This window comes from Echeneis naucrates, chromosome 24 (assembly GCF_900963305.1).
Source record: "Echeneis naucrates chromosome 24, fEcheNa1.1, whole genome shotgun sequence".
Classification (NCBI taxonomy): domain Eukaryota; kingdom Metazoa; phylum Chordata; class Actinopteri; order Carangiformes; family Echeneidae; genus Echeneis; species Echeneis naucrates.
The window spans coordinates 9,074,093-9,089,839 of NC_042534.1; the positions used below are offsets into that span (position 1 = coordinate 9,074,093).

General features: G+C 41.8%; 1 protein-coding gene across 2 annotated transcripts; it reads right to left on the minus strand.

Annotated features, from left to right (window-relative positions):
* Window positions 1-219: 219 nt before the first annotated feature.
* Window positions 220-11,705, minus strand: bmf2 (BCL2 modifying factor 2). Of its 2 annotated transcripts, none has more exons than XM_029497011.1 (4): window positions 11,568-11,705; window positions 8,509-8,754; window positions 7,030-7,244; window positions 220-4,154 (listed from the first exon to the last, which is right to left on the minus strand). In XM_029497011.1, exons 2-4 carry the CDS (start codon window positions 8,729-8,731, stop codon window positions 4,038-4,040), a joined length of 555 nt encoding a protein of 184 aa, XP_029352871.1. In that variant the 5' UTR covers window positions 8,732-8,754; window positions 11,568-11,705; the 3' UTR covers window positions 220-4,037. The 2 variants fall into 2 exon arrangements, with proteins under 2 accessions (XP_029352871.1, XP_029352872.1); XM_029497012.1 differs by lacking the exon at window positions 11,568-11,705 and adding an exon at window positions 11,266-11,345.
* Window positions 11,706-15,747: the final 4,042 nt, after the last annotated feature.

Sequence of the window (15,747 nt, forward strand, 5' to 3'; positions counted from 1 at the left end):
AAGGCCCTGTGTCAGTTGCACAATTTTTTCTAAATAACTAGGATATGAAAAAGAATTGGCAGTCTGATTTACTTGTAGAGAGTAAATAATTCAGAGCAAAAAACAAGAATATTATAAATTGCACTGATGATGTTAAGGAGAATAAATGATGCAGAAGCCAAGTCAATTGTCCATAAAGTTTTAATGAAAATAATAATAATTAAAAAAAAAAAACAAAACAGCAATGTACCCATTTAACAACAGAAGAAATTAAGAGAAACTGTAAGATTTCGAGAGCCAAGCTCTTATGTACAGCATATTGCACTAGAAAAAGAACAAACATCCCCGGTCCTCCTCCAGTCCCTCCATCACTCCATGTCCTGCGCCATTTGAAAACTGTGCAGACGACACAGAGCAGTCCCAAAGATAACACAGCCAATGCTTGAACAAAAAACTGCTACATCTGGACTGGGTCTCACTTCATACAACACATGAATGTGAAATCCTTGAGACCACTCTGAACGTAAAGAAAGCAATGTGAAGAAAATACAAACTCCCTGGCCACATGGCACACAGGAGTCTGAAATCAGTTCCACTGTTCAGTTCTTGTTTTAAAAGAGATATTGTGGTTTTCACTCCATTAAATTACATTCAAACCCTTAAGATACAGATTTTTTTCCCAGGAATGTTGGACATGCATTTTTACTCCATTTACATATATTGAAAAAGCCCTTGAACTGAGAGTGACACAGCAGACTTGGCAGTAACCAAAATGAAAAATGCCACAACATTGAGAAAAAAAACCCAAAAACCCAGCAATCATAGAAAAGCAAAAAAGTTATGTTGTAGTTCTTTCTTCGTCTTCTTAAAAAAGGTGTGGAAAATTTTTGCTAAAAACTTCATCAAGATAGCAACAATAGCTGTGTCAAATTCATGTCTAATGTATAAAAACACTTAATCACAGCACTTGACAGTAAAGATGCACTCCTTCTTGGATATTCAAAAAACTGACTGAAGAAATTTGATATTAAAGACACTGAAGGTTGAACATATGACAAATATTTCATTTGAGTCAGGGTGGCTTGTAATGACAGGCTCAGAGCAACACCACACTGACTGAGTGGCTGTTTAACCCATCTCACGTACAAATAATACTGGGCACCATGGTGGCTCGTTCCTCCTTCAAATGTAAACCCAAAGCCCTGCTAGATTGTAGAAAATAAAGCACAAAAGCCCAGACATGCTGGGCCGTCCAGCATATTACAGATCTTAAAAAGTCTCAAGAATCTAGAGGGGGAGTTCAGCGCAGGAGTAGAAAGAGAGGCGCAAAAAACAATACAGAGCAAAAAAATTTTTTTTTTTTTTTTTTACAGTGCACAGTGACTGCAAACAGTCGTTTCTGATATTGAGAAGGTCTCGCATGGTGAAACTCGCCGTTCGTGCTGAGAGATGTCAAAAGTTTAGCCTGTGCCTCGTGAGCTGTGAGGAATCAAACTGATTTATTTATTTTAATTTTGAATAAAGGCACAACAAACACGCTGTACTGTTTGTGCCAACTCTTTTGAGTACGTTGATCGCACAGAGCCCGAGTGAAAAACAAGCAGCTGTGACCAGTGACTTTGGGTAGTTATGCCAAGTGTCCATGACGATGATGATGATAGTGTAGCAGGTCTGTTACTCACAAGGCACGTTTTGTACATTTGATTGTCTGTTGTTCACGTGATTTGTAAAGACTCAAAATTCATGTGAGAACGCACGAGGCACATGGCTTTAGTCCAACCTCCCCACACAAAGGCATCAAACACTCAACTGAATGCATGTCAACAATGTGAAGAAAAAGACTGTACACACTGAGATAGCATCTATACAGTAGCACTGAGCAAATATACATAAAATAAATTAGAATAAATTATCTCAAAGAAACCAAACAAAATGTTCTCAAGGAGTAGGGAGTAGTTAAATGCGGCGTTCAATGAAAAACAGAGTGCGAGTATGAAGCTTTGGCCTGATGACCAAAGAGTACATAATAACTATCTGGATTGGCTCAGCGTTCAGTGTTTGCAGGAAACAAACTTTCGGTTAAGCTACCTCTGTAATAATAGAAACAGTCTGTAATTCACTTCCCTGTTGACGTTGAGGGTACAATGTGAAAAGAAAAATGAAACATCTTGCTTGTTCAGCGCTGTCTACCACGTGAACCATAAACGGCTAAAAGCGTGTATGAAGTCCGCACTCAAAGGCAGATTTTTAACAAACACGTCTCATAATATGCATCAGTTAATCAACACGGTTATTAACTACTCCCTGAAGAAAAACGTAAAGCAGAAAGAGAAACCCATCAGTGTCTTCAAAGGTTATCATGAATCTACAACAGACTGAAATAATACATCAAATGAGGAATTTTTAACATCTTATTTAAAGTCTAAAGAGACTTTCTCCGTGATAAACATGGAGAAACAGTGGCTGTGTCATTGCTAACGTAGCAGTTGTCACACACGGATGTATAAACTTTCTCTTTCATCGAGATGTGTTTGTGTGTACGTGCAATTGGTTTTAACTGTACAGAAGCTGTTTTTACTAAGTTCTCCGTGAAGCTTAATGTACAACTGGCGGTTTTGTGAAAGAAAGCACTTGAATAAGAGGTTAAACTCATGGGATGTGAGACGTGTAAGCACATCAACTTTGACTCAGTGCTTTGGGACATTTACACCTGGAGTAAAAAAAAACGTATCTCTGCAACTTGAACCCAAAATGTGTCTAGAACAAAAATATTTGTGAAGAGGCATATTACACTGACAACACAGCCATGTTTTGGAAAATGTCCTTCTATGGATGTCAGTTTGATTGCAAAAGCAGCAGATCCCTAAGATTTTTTTCTTCTTTCCGCTGGCTTCAATATTGCTCACCCCTAAAAATATCGTTACATATCATCTCTCTCACAGGCGACCCACAATGCAGCAGAGGGCAAAATAGCGATTGTCAATTCAGCCAGAGAAAGAAATCCTGAAATGCTCGGGAAAAGGGTGAAATTTATCCAAAGCCTTTCAGCTGTCTGATTGTTTCCAGTTCCCTGATGGTAATCCCGCAGAGGAGATTTGTTTGAGTTTGTGCTTATTTGGTTTCACAATTACTGCACATTTTGGAAACGGTAAGCACACACTCCTACAAACAGATGATCACAAATTGAAAGAGTAATCACAATGTCAGATCTTGAACTCTTCACTACACCTAAATTCAAGTATACGTGCATTTATCCGATAAATTAACACGATCTGAATCTACGTGGTGCGTCATTAAGCCACTTCTAATAACATGAGTGGTACTGGAGATGGACAGCTGATGGATGACACCAGGAAACAGACACAGGCTGATAATGTCCCTACATCTACAGTGGAAGATGATAAAACATGCGGCTAAACTGACCGACAGTGCAACACCAATGTGCAACACTGCCACAATGCCATGACAACCATTTTCAAAAAAACTAGCCAGTGTGATACAGTATAAGTACAGGGCTTACTGTTTTTCTGAGAATAAATTAGTAATGTGCCTCGAGTCCTCAAGGTTTTAAATCAGTAACTTCAGCACAGAAATGTCCATGTCCACAGTGTTTCGCCAAAAAAGTGGCCTAATCTTAAAATTGATCTCTTTTATACAATATCCTCAATGAAAAAGAGTATGTACTGTGGCAGGAGAGAATAAGGCATTCCCTGGACTGATGGAGGTCCTTCAAGACTTGAATTACCAAATAAAAAGAGTAGTTTACTGTACAAAATAGGTAATCTTACAAATATTTCGAAAATATCTCTTCAAACACAATGGCTTCTTCTTGGAGAGGCAGGAAAAAAACTGAACAAATTAAAAAAAAAAGGAAAAAATGTTTTTTATTCAGTCTCCGTCCAGCGGTGACCAGTGTTTTCTTCATCTCATCTTCATATTCTATTAGAAAAGAAAATCCAAACCCGTGTTCCATCTTACAGTGCCATCTCTAAAAGTCTGGTCCCTTGATTTCTCTGAGGGAAAACAAGGGCTGGGATAGGGGCCGGCAGGAAGTCCATTTATCGCTGCTCTCCTCTCAGGCGCGGGACCGCAGCCTGTCTTGGAAACAGAAAGCCAAACAGGGCCATGGTAAGGCGCATCCAGACAGGCAGGTTTTGTCTCTGGTGCCTCATAAACTGGAAAGAGACAAAAAAAAAAAAACATCATTAGCATCGAGCAGGGTTAAGTCACTTCTCTCAGTGTGATTTCGTCACAATGGCTCTTCGAGGTAAAGCCTTGTGAACTGTGGTAAACCCTGAGGACTCAAATCATATGACCCGGGAGACTGATTGTTTCCACAACATTAGCCTATGTCTAGCAAACATGTGTGTCACACGCTCATCCTGCACATCTCTCCAGAATATACAGTATCAGCGCAGTGGCTGTCAGGCAGAACTTCAGTGGAATACTTGAGGCTGTTTCCTTGGCTAAAAATAATGACTGAATGAAAATTGTGCAAAATAAGGACATTTTACGCCCACAGGAGCTGCCACTCATCTTAATAATATCACTCTATCCTCCCTTATTTTGTAATAGTTCCTCCGATTAAGTATCGTACGGCTGACTTCTCAATAAGAAGCTCAAAGTGAAATGCTTTCAGAGAACATGTTTCCTATTTCATCACAGCACTCGTGCACCAGCAAAGTCAGCTGAGTAATTACCAAAACAAAGAAAAGGAAAATGAAACTTCTCCCACCCATTGAGCTTCCTTGTCTCGGCTCTTGTCATTTTCTGTTGGGGTGTGTAGCCCTTGTGGACCAACAGACAGATGAAGGGATTCCTGTAGCATCCTGCTATCTCCTTTCTCCTCCCCTCCATATCTCTTGTGCCACACATCTCCCACTGGCCTTTGGAACAGTTGCGCTCACATATTGCAGCCTGTTGCATAAGCGTTCCTGTTCGGCTTCTCTATCTCCATCAAGGTTTCTACCAGCTTGGCAATGCGGGTGTGCCACAGGCTATTTGATACTGAACAAGCAGACTGAACTGAATTGAACTAGCACCACTAAATGTAACCGTAATTGTCTGTAATTGCCTTAATTTTACACTGCTGAGCTTATTTAAACAGCACCCTGGTTTGTTCCACATGAGGTTCATCTTCCTGCTCTCATTTGCATTAGTGGCAGAGAATGGTGTGGATGTTTTGTTTGCCATTTAGGTTAATGCAGCCTAAACAAGCATGAAAACGGACATTGTGAGATTTTAGGAGTCTGTATTAGAATGGGCTAAAACCTTTTCCTCTAAAATAAAGTATTAACACTTTTTGAAAACTGACACAAAGCACAAGAACAAGGAGCTCCACTTAAACAAAAACCCACACACGGGCTCACACCAGCAACTTCTGCACGGAGAAGCAAGTGAAATATTCTAACAATAGAAGCCGAGAAGTGATTGGATATCATGAAGGATCATTTGTCATTATTCTCCCTTTGCTATATTCCTACCACAGCTGTATCAGATCCTGCAGGATAAAACCAACTCAAGTGCAGACAGCAGGGGAAAAAAAAGGAAAGAGCTCTCTCTTATCTCTGTCACAGAGTTACACACAAAACACAGAAACACACATACTGAGGCAGTCACTGGGACAACTGAGGTATTGTGGGTAGCCATCATGTTACTGGCTGCGTCTATAAGGGAGTGAGTCAGACTCTATTTTTAGACGATCATATAAACAATCGGCCAAGTCTACCCAGTCACAGACACGCTGCCCGCTCCCGTTCAAGAGTCACATCCATCTCACCTGCTCATCCTTAAGCTGTAAAGTTTTTGCGACTCTCTCAAACCATAAATCTCTCCTTGTCACCCCATTCTCCCACTCCTTCGGTCTATTCTTGTCTTTGAATAGTGTCTGCTATTCTATTAAACACAGTTACATGCTTTACAAACCTTATCAGCCACACCATGCTGTCAACACAGACCCAATGGCAAAACAGTCACAACAGCAGATAAGGAACATGTTATCCCTCCTAGTATATGTGTACATTTGCAAAGTCCATGATCAATTGACTAATTATGTTTTAGTCGGACTTGTAATAGCTTTTTAAACACAGATACAAGACAGTAAACAAGTTGTCATCTTTGTCGTGTCACAGATACAGCTGTGTTAGTCTTGGAGCATCTGTAAAATTCCTTTCCTTGTGGATTTTATTTCTTGGCATGCACAATTAACTGCACATCATGAACTACACAGGGTAGGCATGCTTAACTACTCCCCCGGGAGCCGTACAAACAGTGAACCTCCACGCTCTAATCCCTTCATCATCCCTAAAGCCTTTACAAGGCCCAAATTGCTTCATGCTTCATGAGGAATGTTCAGTATAAAGAATTCCTTTGAGGAAAAAAAAAAACTGTACACTGTCAGGTAAAGGATGTCGGGGCCTGTAGTTCATCCACAAACAAAGCATAATATCTAACAGTTTGCTCAGACTGAGGTGTTTCAGTGCTTTTAAAGGCAACAATGACTGCAACCACAACACTGAGCTAAAAGTTAATATCTGGATACTAACACTGGGAAAATGTGCTCTTAAGACATTCTTCTTTATCTCTTATACAACTAAAACGTGCCTTATAAGAGATTAAGGATTTATCCTTCAACCACAAAAAAGTTGTTGATTCACTGCCCAGGCTATTTTTATCCAGTGTGGGTGGTGGCCGATCCAGCTGGCAAAATGTTCTGCTCTATTCTTCCTGAGAGTGAGCCACAAGTTGGCACAAAGTTGCTCTGTGTCTCAAATTTATGTCTCTAATCAAGTAAAACCTGACACACATAAAACGTTCACACAAACACACAAATGTTTTGTCTGGAAAATCTAAAAGTTTAGATAGAGTCCTAGCGTTTGGACCAAGTGCCCCTTGCTAACTTGTATCTTTAATATGCAGATAAAGGAGAATTTAGTAAATATCCTGAAACTTTGTGCGCAAATGTGCATACAAGCACAAAGCACAAAAGCATGTTGTTTGAAGTGTAAGGTCATTGAAGGTTCCACTTCACTGCTTGGGAGTGAGTCTTACCAATTCAACATGATCCTGTTGGAACTTGTCTCCAATCTCCCGAAGTTTGCGGCCAATTCGCGCCTCGACGCTCACCCTCGCCTGCTCCTCTGGCCTCTCTGCCATCCTGTCATCTTCTTCCTCTCTGCCCTCTTCCTCCTCTTCAATCTGCCTCTCTCCCCGATCCTCCATAGGCTCAAACTGAGTGGGGCAATGTAAGCGTAATCCAGCGTTGCCTAAAAGGAAAACATCAAGCTTCTTAAAACTTGTGTTGTTGTTGGATCTTTAAAATGCTAAGAAGCGGTAGTTGGTACTGCCAAGATGAAAACAAACATGGCAAAGAAAAACAGCTAGATTTCATATAATTAAATTTCAACTGAGTAAAAACACTAATATTTTCCTTTTTGATCCAGACTAGACATAAAAATAAAAAAAACCCCACCGTGACTCATCTTAAGACATGACAAACAATCTTGATTTCTATTAATGGCTTCAAATAGAGCTGTGTTTGGCTAGCGTAGTCAATCTTATATCATTCACTTAGATGTTCCTATGGATTTATAAATTACAAGGTAAGCACTCAAAGTGCAAGTCTACAAACAAGAATGAGAGAGACTTGGTAGGTGGAAAACTTAAACACCTTGCTGGATCAACAACAGCCTCAGTGAACCTTTCAGTGGGCCATGTCACTGGGTTTACTCATTGCCTCTGGCATACATCTGCAGTTGTGACACAATAGTTTTAATGTGCTATCATGCGTGCAGGATGTCTTGCGGTTATGCCTCAAAGCAAACTGTAATATATGTAAGAAAATGAGCAGCCTGGACTCTTTGGAAGAATAACTGGCACTGAGCTGAGCATATGACATCCATTACTGGTTAGAATACAATGAATGACAAGGTAATACCAGTCAGCAGTAATTATGTATTGATGACTTCAAACCAACATGTAGCTCTCATTCACTGACACTGACTCAACGAACAAACAACATTCTGCTTCAACATTTATTCAATTCAATTGGAGTGATGTCACATTGATTTGATTAGACATGTGAAACGATATTGGATTAGAGTACATGGACATATTAGTGAGGGTATTTACCTTTGTATTTGTAGGAAATAACTTTTTTTGATTTGCTGGAGTGAGGATTATATTACATTTTAATAAATGAAATAAGTTAATGACATATATTGAGAATAATGTAATAAGATAACAGTACTACTACAGAGAGAAAAACTGCTTCTTTGAATGGCATGTTTCTTCAATTCTTCCAATACATGTTATAGTGTGACAAATGCTCCCTTTCACAAGAAAAATTTATCTAATCTTCTTCAAGGGTTTTGTTTATTTTGGTAGCTCTTAGAATCCTCACATATCCCCCTCTAAACAGAAATAATGACTAATACCTTGAGGTTACACTGCAAGTACATCATTCAATGCTGCACACTCAGTTTCTAAATCCGTAAGCTGATCACGTTGAAACATCTCATCCCTCCTTACCGTGAAAGGGTATGCGAGGCTGCCAGTGCAAGCTGCAGGGCAGTGTGTTGATGCTGATGCTGTTGTTGTTGTGACTTTGCGATGTGGGGACGGCAGCGGTGACAGCAGCAAGGGCCTGTCCGGCTGCAATTGGTGTGGCTCGGTCTTCGTATTTGATGTCCCTGAAGGACGTTCCCCAGAGCTGCAAGATGGGCTGTGACATGTCCTCCTCCTCATCATCCATCCGACGCCTCAGCGGTAAACTCCCTGGAGAGAAGAGTTGGACACAAGAACTTAAGATTGAGAAAAGTTTTTGGTCACGAAACACTGTGTTTGACTCGTGTAGAGGTAATTTAAATATTTTCAAGACCAAACTAAAAATGCTTAATATCGTCCTGTTATTAGTGGAAACATTGCCCTTGTGCAGATGGAAAATTAGCTCACTCTGTCTACATCAAATGGAAGCAAATCATTAGTCATTACATACTCACTGTGAGGCTTATGTTATGTGAAGTAATACTGAAAACAAACAAAACGAGATTCATCATCTCAGATGGATCTTGTAATGTAACTCCATATGCACAAATAGGCAATAAACATGCAAGGGGCCAGATGAAGCTATAACCAACGCCTTAAAAAAATAAATAAAATAAAAACAGTGATGAGCATCAACAGGAGGCTCACATTTGGAAACACCCTGTGTGGGGGTGCACAGTGGGTGGCAAGAAATGCTATGCCAGATTTGCTATCATCCTGCAGATGATTTTGCCAAGCGGTTCTTATATATGTGCCAAATTGTAACTGGGTGCCAAAAGATCTGTCAAAGAGGCTTTTTTTTTTTTACTCAAAATTGCCTTAATCTGGAACAGCGTGCCACGGGGCAGAGTACAGTCAGGGGATTAGGTTCCTCTTACACAATTCTGCTGCTCAACATTAAGCCCTATGCTCAATCTTTTATGCGTCTCGATCACACAAACACTGGACTGTTGCCTGTCTAGCCTATCAACAGACACGCTCAGCAGCAGGTGGTGCCTGAGTGAAACCTCAGTGAAACCAAAGTTCTGGCTAGACTGTCATGTGCCACATGCAGCAGGAGTTTCATGAGGGAGATAACAAGTTTCACTCCATCCTCAACTGCGCCTGCTGAGAGCAAACACTTACACTCTCTTCCTTGTTGGCCACATGCCACAATCTGAACTACTGTTTCATCTTTTTGTCAAGGGCGCCTGTCTTTCCCTTTTGTTGTGCAAGTGGAGACAAATGGGCTGGCTTGACTAGCAAATGCAAAAATTGAAACTGGATACACTGGTATTATATTTACTGAGTGAGGGAGCAGGCTGTGTATCTCTTTGTGAACAGTCCCCTTACATGATGTCATATTACACAGAGTCAGGGGAAGAAACAGTGGCAAAATCCTGTTTGTTTTTTTGGTCTGGTGCTTTTTTGCTTAGTCATTCCATGTTATGGCTGCAAGATTCATGTCTTCAAATTATTTATTGGTAAACAAATAATATATCGTTGACCCACGCATGAACTCCCACTGTTTCCAGGGCATTTTAGAATAAAACCAGACAATTTCGCCAGAGCGCTAAATTCAGCACTGCCTAAATTGTTATTTGCCTCTCCCAGGGGCAAGTGAAGCAGTGAGAAATTAATGCTGTCCCAGCGGTGAGGGCATCTCTGCAACTGTGCACCAAGTTCCACCGGGCTCAGTTGTCGACTTGTGTTGCCTGACAGTGGCAACGTGAACCCTGTCTTGAATTTCCACTGGCAGACAACACAGGACTGGCGAGATTGCCTTAGTGTCAGACACACAAAAACAAAAACAAACATAGACAGGGTGACACACACACACACACACACAGGCCTGGCAGCCAGTTCAGAGCTGGAGCAGAGAGTGGCTCCCTCTGCTGCACCATCTGTGCACCAGGTCTCCCTCCACCCACTGCTGCTGCTCTCGGTGCACACAAGGTGAGCTCTGCAAAGCTCTCACCCACCGTCCTGCTGTCCTAATGCTGCCACCAATCCATAACATGTGGACATCAGTCATTGACCTCAGTGCACCGACCAATGGCCCCGAAGCTGACGACTGAGAGACTAATCGGACTAATGGTTTGTAGAAAAATACCAAATCGAGTTTGTGTTGTCGAAACTGCAAAAAATAAATATATAAATAAATAAATAAAATGATAATAATACTAACGATCTGATATGTCGGGTGGGTTGTGTCGATTTCTCCGGCTACGGTCGAGATCAGGGAGATATGCTGCGGTCTTTATTCGCCTCCGGAGGACGCTGCTCCGGCCGTAAACGTGTCCGAGTTCGAGCGCTAACCGCTGGACACATAAGATCCACAGACCGGCACCGGCTGCTCCTGGAGAAGCCTGTCCGAGAGGGGCGCTGACATCCGGCGGTGATCGACCGTAAACATCCGAAGATGAGGTCAACCATTTAAACTTTGCCACAAAAAAACAAAAACAGCTATAACTTGAACCCCACCAGTTTCCCCCCTTTGCCCACTGCGGAGACAAACACAACAAAGGGACGGTGTTTGTGAAAGATGTCGGCTCCCCCGGCTCAGACAGCCCGCTCCGAGCCGAGCTGCTCGCTCACTCCAACCCGATATGAGCACCCAGCCCGGGGAAGAAACCGGAGGACGGCCCGTTTTAGCCTCCAGCGGCCCCAAGTTAGCTAAAACTGTGAGGAGAAAGCAAACACTCAAAGTGCCCACCGTCTCTAACGTCTCTGTCAGCCGGACGGGACCTGTTACATACTCACTCGGTTCTTTCTGGTGAAAAATGGAAAACAACAACAAACAAAAGCAGACCGACGTGAAGCTCAGGAGGTCGGCTCCAGGAGACACCGTGAGCGGGCTCCAGCCCGGAGGCTCCGCTCCCTCCCTCCCTCCCCCCCGGCTCTCCGCCCGGACATGCCCGAGCTTTTGTTTACAAACTCCGCGCAAACTGCCCTGGCACGAGGCAATGTAGCAACGCCACGGCTCCTCTTTGGAAAAAAAAATAAAGAAAAATAAATAAAAATAAACAAATGAAATGAAATGAAAAAAAAAAAATTACACTCACCGCCAGTAAACGCGTTTTCCGTCGTGATCGGTGGTATCTTGACGAGCTGCTGGGACTCTGTTTCCTCCGGACTGCGGCGGCGACGCGACTCGTATCCGTGTTGGCATTGAAGTCACTCATGGATGTTTGCTGAGTAGACGGAGGTTCGTGTCTTTACCCCGAGTCCGCTCGGTCCGCCCTCCGAGCTGGATCCACCCATTCATTACGAGAGCGACACAAACACACACACACACAGTTGTTATGCAAATACAGTAAACTGAGAGCGCATATAAAGCAGTTATTACTATTAAAAATAGCACCATATATGTACATTTCAGCGCGGTGGAACCAATCGCGGGTGAACTTTACTGTGAAAACAGCTGATAACTTGTTATTTACTGCAGTGACTTTACATGAGGAGAAACATTATAGCGTGCAAGTTCACTTTGCTCTTAAAACTCACCGAATTAACGCTCATTTTCACACCTGGCTTGGTATTTTAATTAAGATCGGCGATAAAGTTGTCAGGTCATTTTTGTTTTTGTTTCGGATTTTTTTTTTTTTTTTTCATTTGCAGTAACCTGACGACATCTGTCAAGTCAAAACTGCGATATTTCCACTTGAAAGTGTGAATATGAAGGGACATCAAATGGAAATACTGAAGTAAAGCAGTAAAAATAGCTTGAATTTGTATTTGAGTGCAAATGGGCTGATGTCATCTTTCTGCTGAATGAGTCCACATCCATTTGAGTGTTCTGGTCATAGTCACTGAAACATTTCAAACAGAAATATTAAAATCAGATGGAGATCCAAACCGGGTTGTATGTGTCCTGGTCGAGTTGGTGTTGGATTGTTTTTTTTAATGTTTTTTTATTTTATTTTATTTTTTTTTTGGGGGGGGGGGGGGGGGGGGGGGGGGGGGGGGTGCTGGCCCTTTAAGAGAACCGTCCTCCTTTACCATAAGCTGGTGACACACGGCGGACCAATCAGGTGGTTTGTTTTGGTCCCGCCTTCTGTTTCGTGTATGTTGACACGTGGAGGGGGAAAACACAAACCCACATCGGACATGTGACTCCTCTCAGCTCTGCTCAGCTGATTGGGAGCTGTTGCTAGATAGAGCGATAGCACCCGTCCAATTGCCGGAGTCGTTGTGATGATGAGAGATGTGCTGTCAAGGCAAAACACAGGTTCACTAAATTAATGGAGAAAAGATGCATGTGAATTAAACGGATCGTGAGTTAAAAAAGAAACAAAACTGTGTGCTGTTCCATGAATTCTGTTTCTCTGTTTACCTGAACGTGTCATGCAGTGGAAATCTACGTTTAGTGTACTTCAGCACAGCCTTCACTCACTTGAACACGAAGTAATATGCTTCATGCTACTTCAGCTGCATGACATTTCAGAGGCAAATGTTGACCTTTTTACCTCCCCGCAACGAATTACCATATTATTAGGTACAATTCACTGTCAGTTTAAATTTACCAGCATGCCATGCCTCCAACTATTGCTTTACAAATGTTATGGTCAAAGAAAAATCTAATAAACTATATTGAACGTCCCAGTCCCTTTACATAATGCATATTTAAAATTCATACTAGTACATGTCCCATAAAGTAGCAGCAGTATTGTTTAAGTGGCTTAATGTAACATAACTTTACATTTTAGGGTGATCTTAAATGCATCATGACCTGACAACAATGCATTGTTATAAACATTGAGCCATTTTCAGTTGCCCCTGAGGGCAACCGTTGTTGGACTTGGTATCTTCCTCTGATGGATCAACAGTGACAGTGGAATAAACAGCAGCCACGGCTGGTGACCCTTACAGGCTGTGGGGTTGGGTCACGCCTACGCATGGCATCACTCAAAAGAGGAAGGAAAAAAAGTACAGTGAAATGAAGCTGATCTAGGGTTACTGGGTGCAAAACAACCAGGCAAGAGAAGTGAGCCTATTTGATCCATGGTGTGAGTCAGATTTTTCCCAAGAGACCATTTCTGCATGAAAGCAGATGCTGTATTGTGGAGCATCGGTCAGCCCGTGCAGGATGTTATGTTTTCACACTGTCCCACTCCTTTGTTGTACAGGAATGGTAATGTGTGAAGTGTGATTCTCTCAACTTTCTACAAAATTCCCATGCAAGGTTTATTGGCAGGCTGGCAAACAACCCCTGCTCTGCCTTATTTAAGCTGCTGCTTAACGGCTCCCCACCCCCCATCCACAACAACCCCCTCCAACTCCAATCCTGCAGCGAAAGGGACCCCACCCAAAATTTGGAAGAAGAGATCAGATGGTGGTTGTTTTTTGCGTGTTTGTATACTCCCTCTCTTTGTTTGTGTTGTCGGGGCTGTAAAATTCAATAAAGCTCATCAGTAGCCAATCAATGAACATTGAATCATATTGCATGAATAGGTTGGACAACAAAAAAAATCCATCTTTTCAGTTTTTTGGGCTCATGAAGCCTTCTTCTTTACTCTTCAGCTTTACCGGGGCCACATAAGCTAAATGTTCTCAAGCTAAAAGGCTAACGTATTTTGCTTTCAAGCCCCACTAAAAAGTAACAATGGAATAACTGACCTACCGACAGGAATTGCCCCTTGGTGACCCAGAGGCAGTGAGCCTGAGGTCATGTTTGAATGTCACAGCAGCAACATGAACAGTCACAAAGACATACAGAGCAAATATAACTAAGATGTTTGGACAGAGCCATGAATTTCATGTCGGCAGCCAAATATACTTTCATCTCTTGGTGACTGATGTTGAGATATTTATGATTTGAAGGATACCACTGTGTTCTGCTCATAATTACGAATAAATACCTCAACTTGAAAGCTCGTTTTGAAGAACTTAAAGGAAAATAAACCTAAGGGAATTGAGCAAAGAACATCAGTTTTGCAATAGTTTGATGTGGTATTCAGGCATTTTAGAGCTACTGTTCGGAGGTGGAACCTTTCAAAAGTTAATTAGTCCACTGTGTGCTGCTTTTGGAAAAGCTAAAAAAAAATTGGAGAAAAATCGAATTGCCCATTAGGATTTTATCAGGTTTTTTTTTTCTCGCCCAAGTTCCCCTTATCAATAACTAATTAGCTTTCCCAAACAATGGCTCCAAGAATAGAACATTTCAATCGCAGTCAGTTAGCTGGTTGCCAAGATTCTCCTGTGTACTGTGGTTTTTCATCAGTTAAACTGCAGTTTGGTGAAGTCTTGTTGTCTTTTTAAACTCAAAGCTGTTAACCATATTTGTGTCGCACATTTGATATTTTTTTTTTTCTATTTTGGCAGCGAACATAACATGATGTGCTGTCAATGCAAGACGTCTCCAAACACAAGCGCCATATATTGTGCAATCTCATCCAGTGTTTTAAGTCATTTGCTGTCTTTTACTTTCAAGTGCAAAGCTTCAAGCGCTTTGATGAGGGAAAACAGTCCTTGTGTTGGTGCTGAACTCAGAACTTGTCATCTAAACTGAAACTTCCCGTGCCTCTAATGTGGCAGGTGCAGTGGCAGACAATGTGTCCCAGCCCATTTTTATCTGAGCAATTTTTCCCCCGTGAGGCAGTCACAAATTCTCCACAGTGAGTTATTTCTGACTACATGCTGCCAGCAGAGGTGATAAGGCTCTGGATGTTGAAAATTTTCAAAGATCACTGCATAATTATACAATTTACTTTGTGGCATTTTCCCTAATGGTGCCAGACATCCAGACAGTTTGTCTTCAATCTTCAATACGTTCCACACCCAAACAGCTCCGTTGTTATTTGTGCTTGCACTGCATTTTACTTTTGCATCTCAATTTTATGGTTTCAATCTCAGCTCATTTTAATCGTCTACCCAAATCCCTGTTCTAGGTGGCTGTTGTTTTCTCACAGAAATTGGTTGTGAAATGACGTTACACAGATGCCAAGTCTACACAGGTTCCTGGAAACCTCTGTCCGCCTCCACCCCTCCCCCTAGCTGTTCCGTCAACACCTCTTGATTTTTACCACAGGTACAGCAGTGGCCCAGCCAATGAATGCCACTCTACCAGAGTTCATCCAAAGGTAACACATTTGAAGCCCAGAAGCACTCGAGGGAAACACTTTCCTATTACTATGAGTATTCTGACACCACTTTAATGCCACGAATTAAATGAAATCCTATACAGAAATAATAGCAAGCATGTTTTGGATGGCAAGTTGTAAGATAATTAATGTGTTACACTGT

Excerpts from the sequence above, each read along its gene's own strand:
- bmf2 (XM_029497011.1), bottom strand. The coding sequence starts at position 8,731 with ATGGATGATGAGGAGGAGGACATGTCACAGCCCATCTTGCAGCTCTGG. Across the intron at positions 7,245-8,508 it reads GCCTCGCATACCCTTTCACG|GCAACGCTGGATTACGCTTA; the intron begins GTAAGGAGGGAT and ends TTTTCCTTTTAG. Across the intron at positions 4,155-7,029 it reads AACAGGATCATGTTGAATTG|TTTATGAGGCACCAGAGACA; the intron begins GTAAGACTCACT and ends GTCTCTTTCCAG.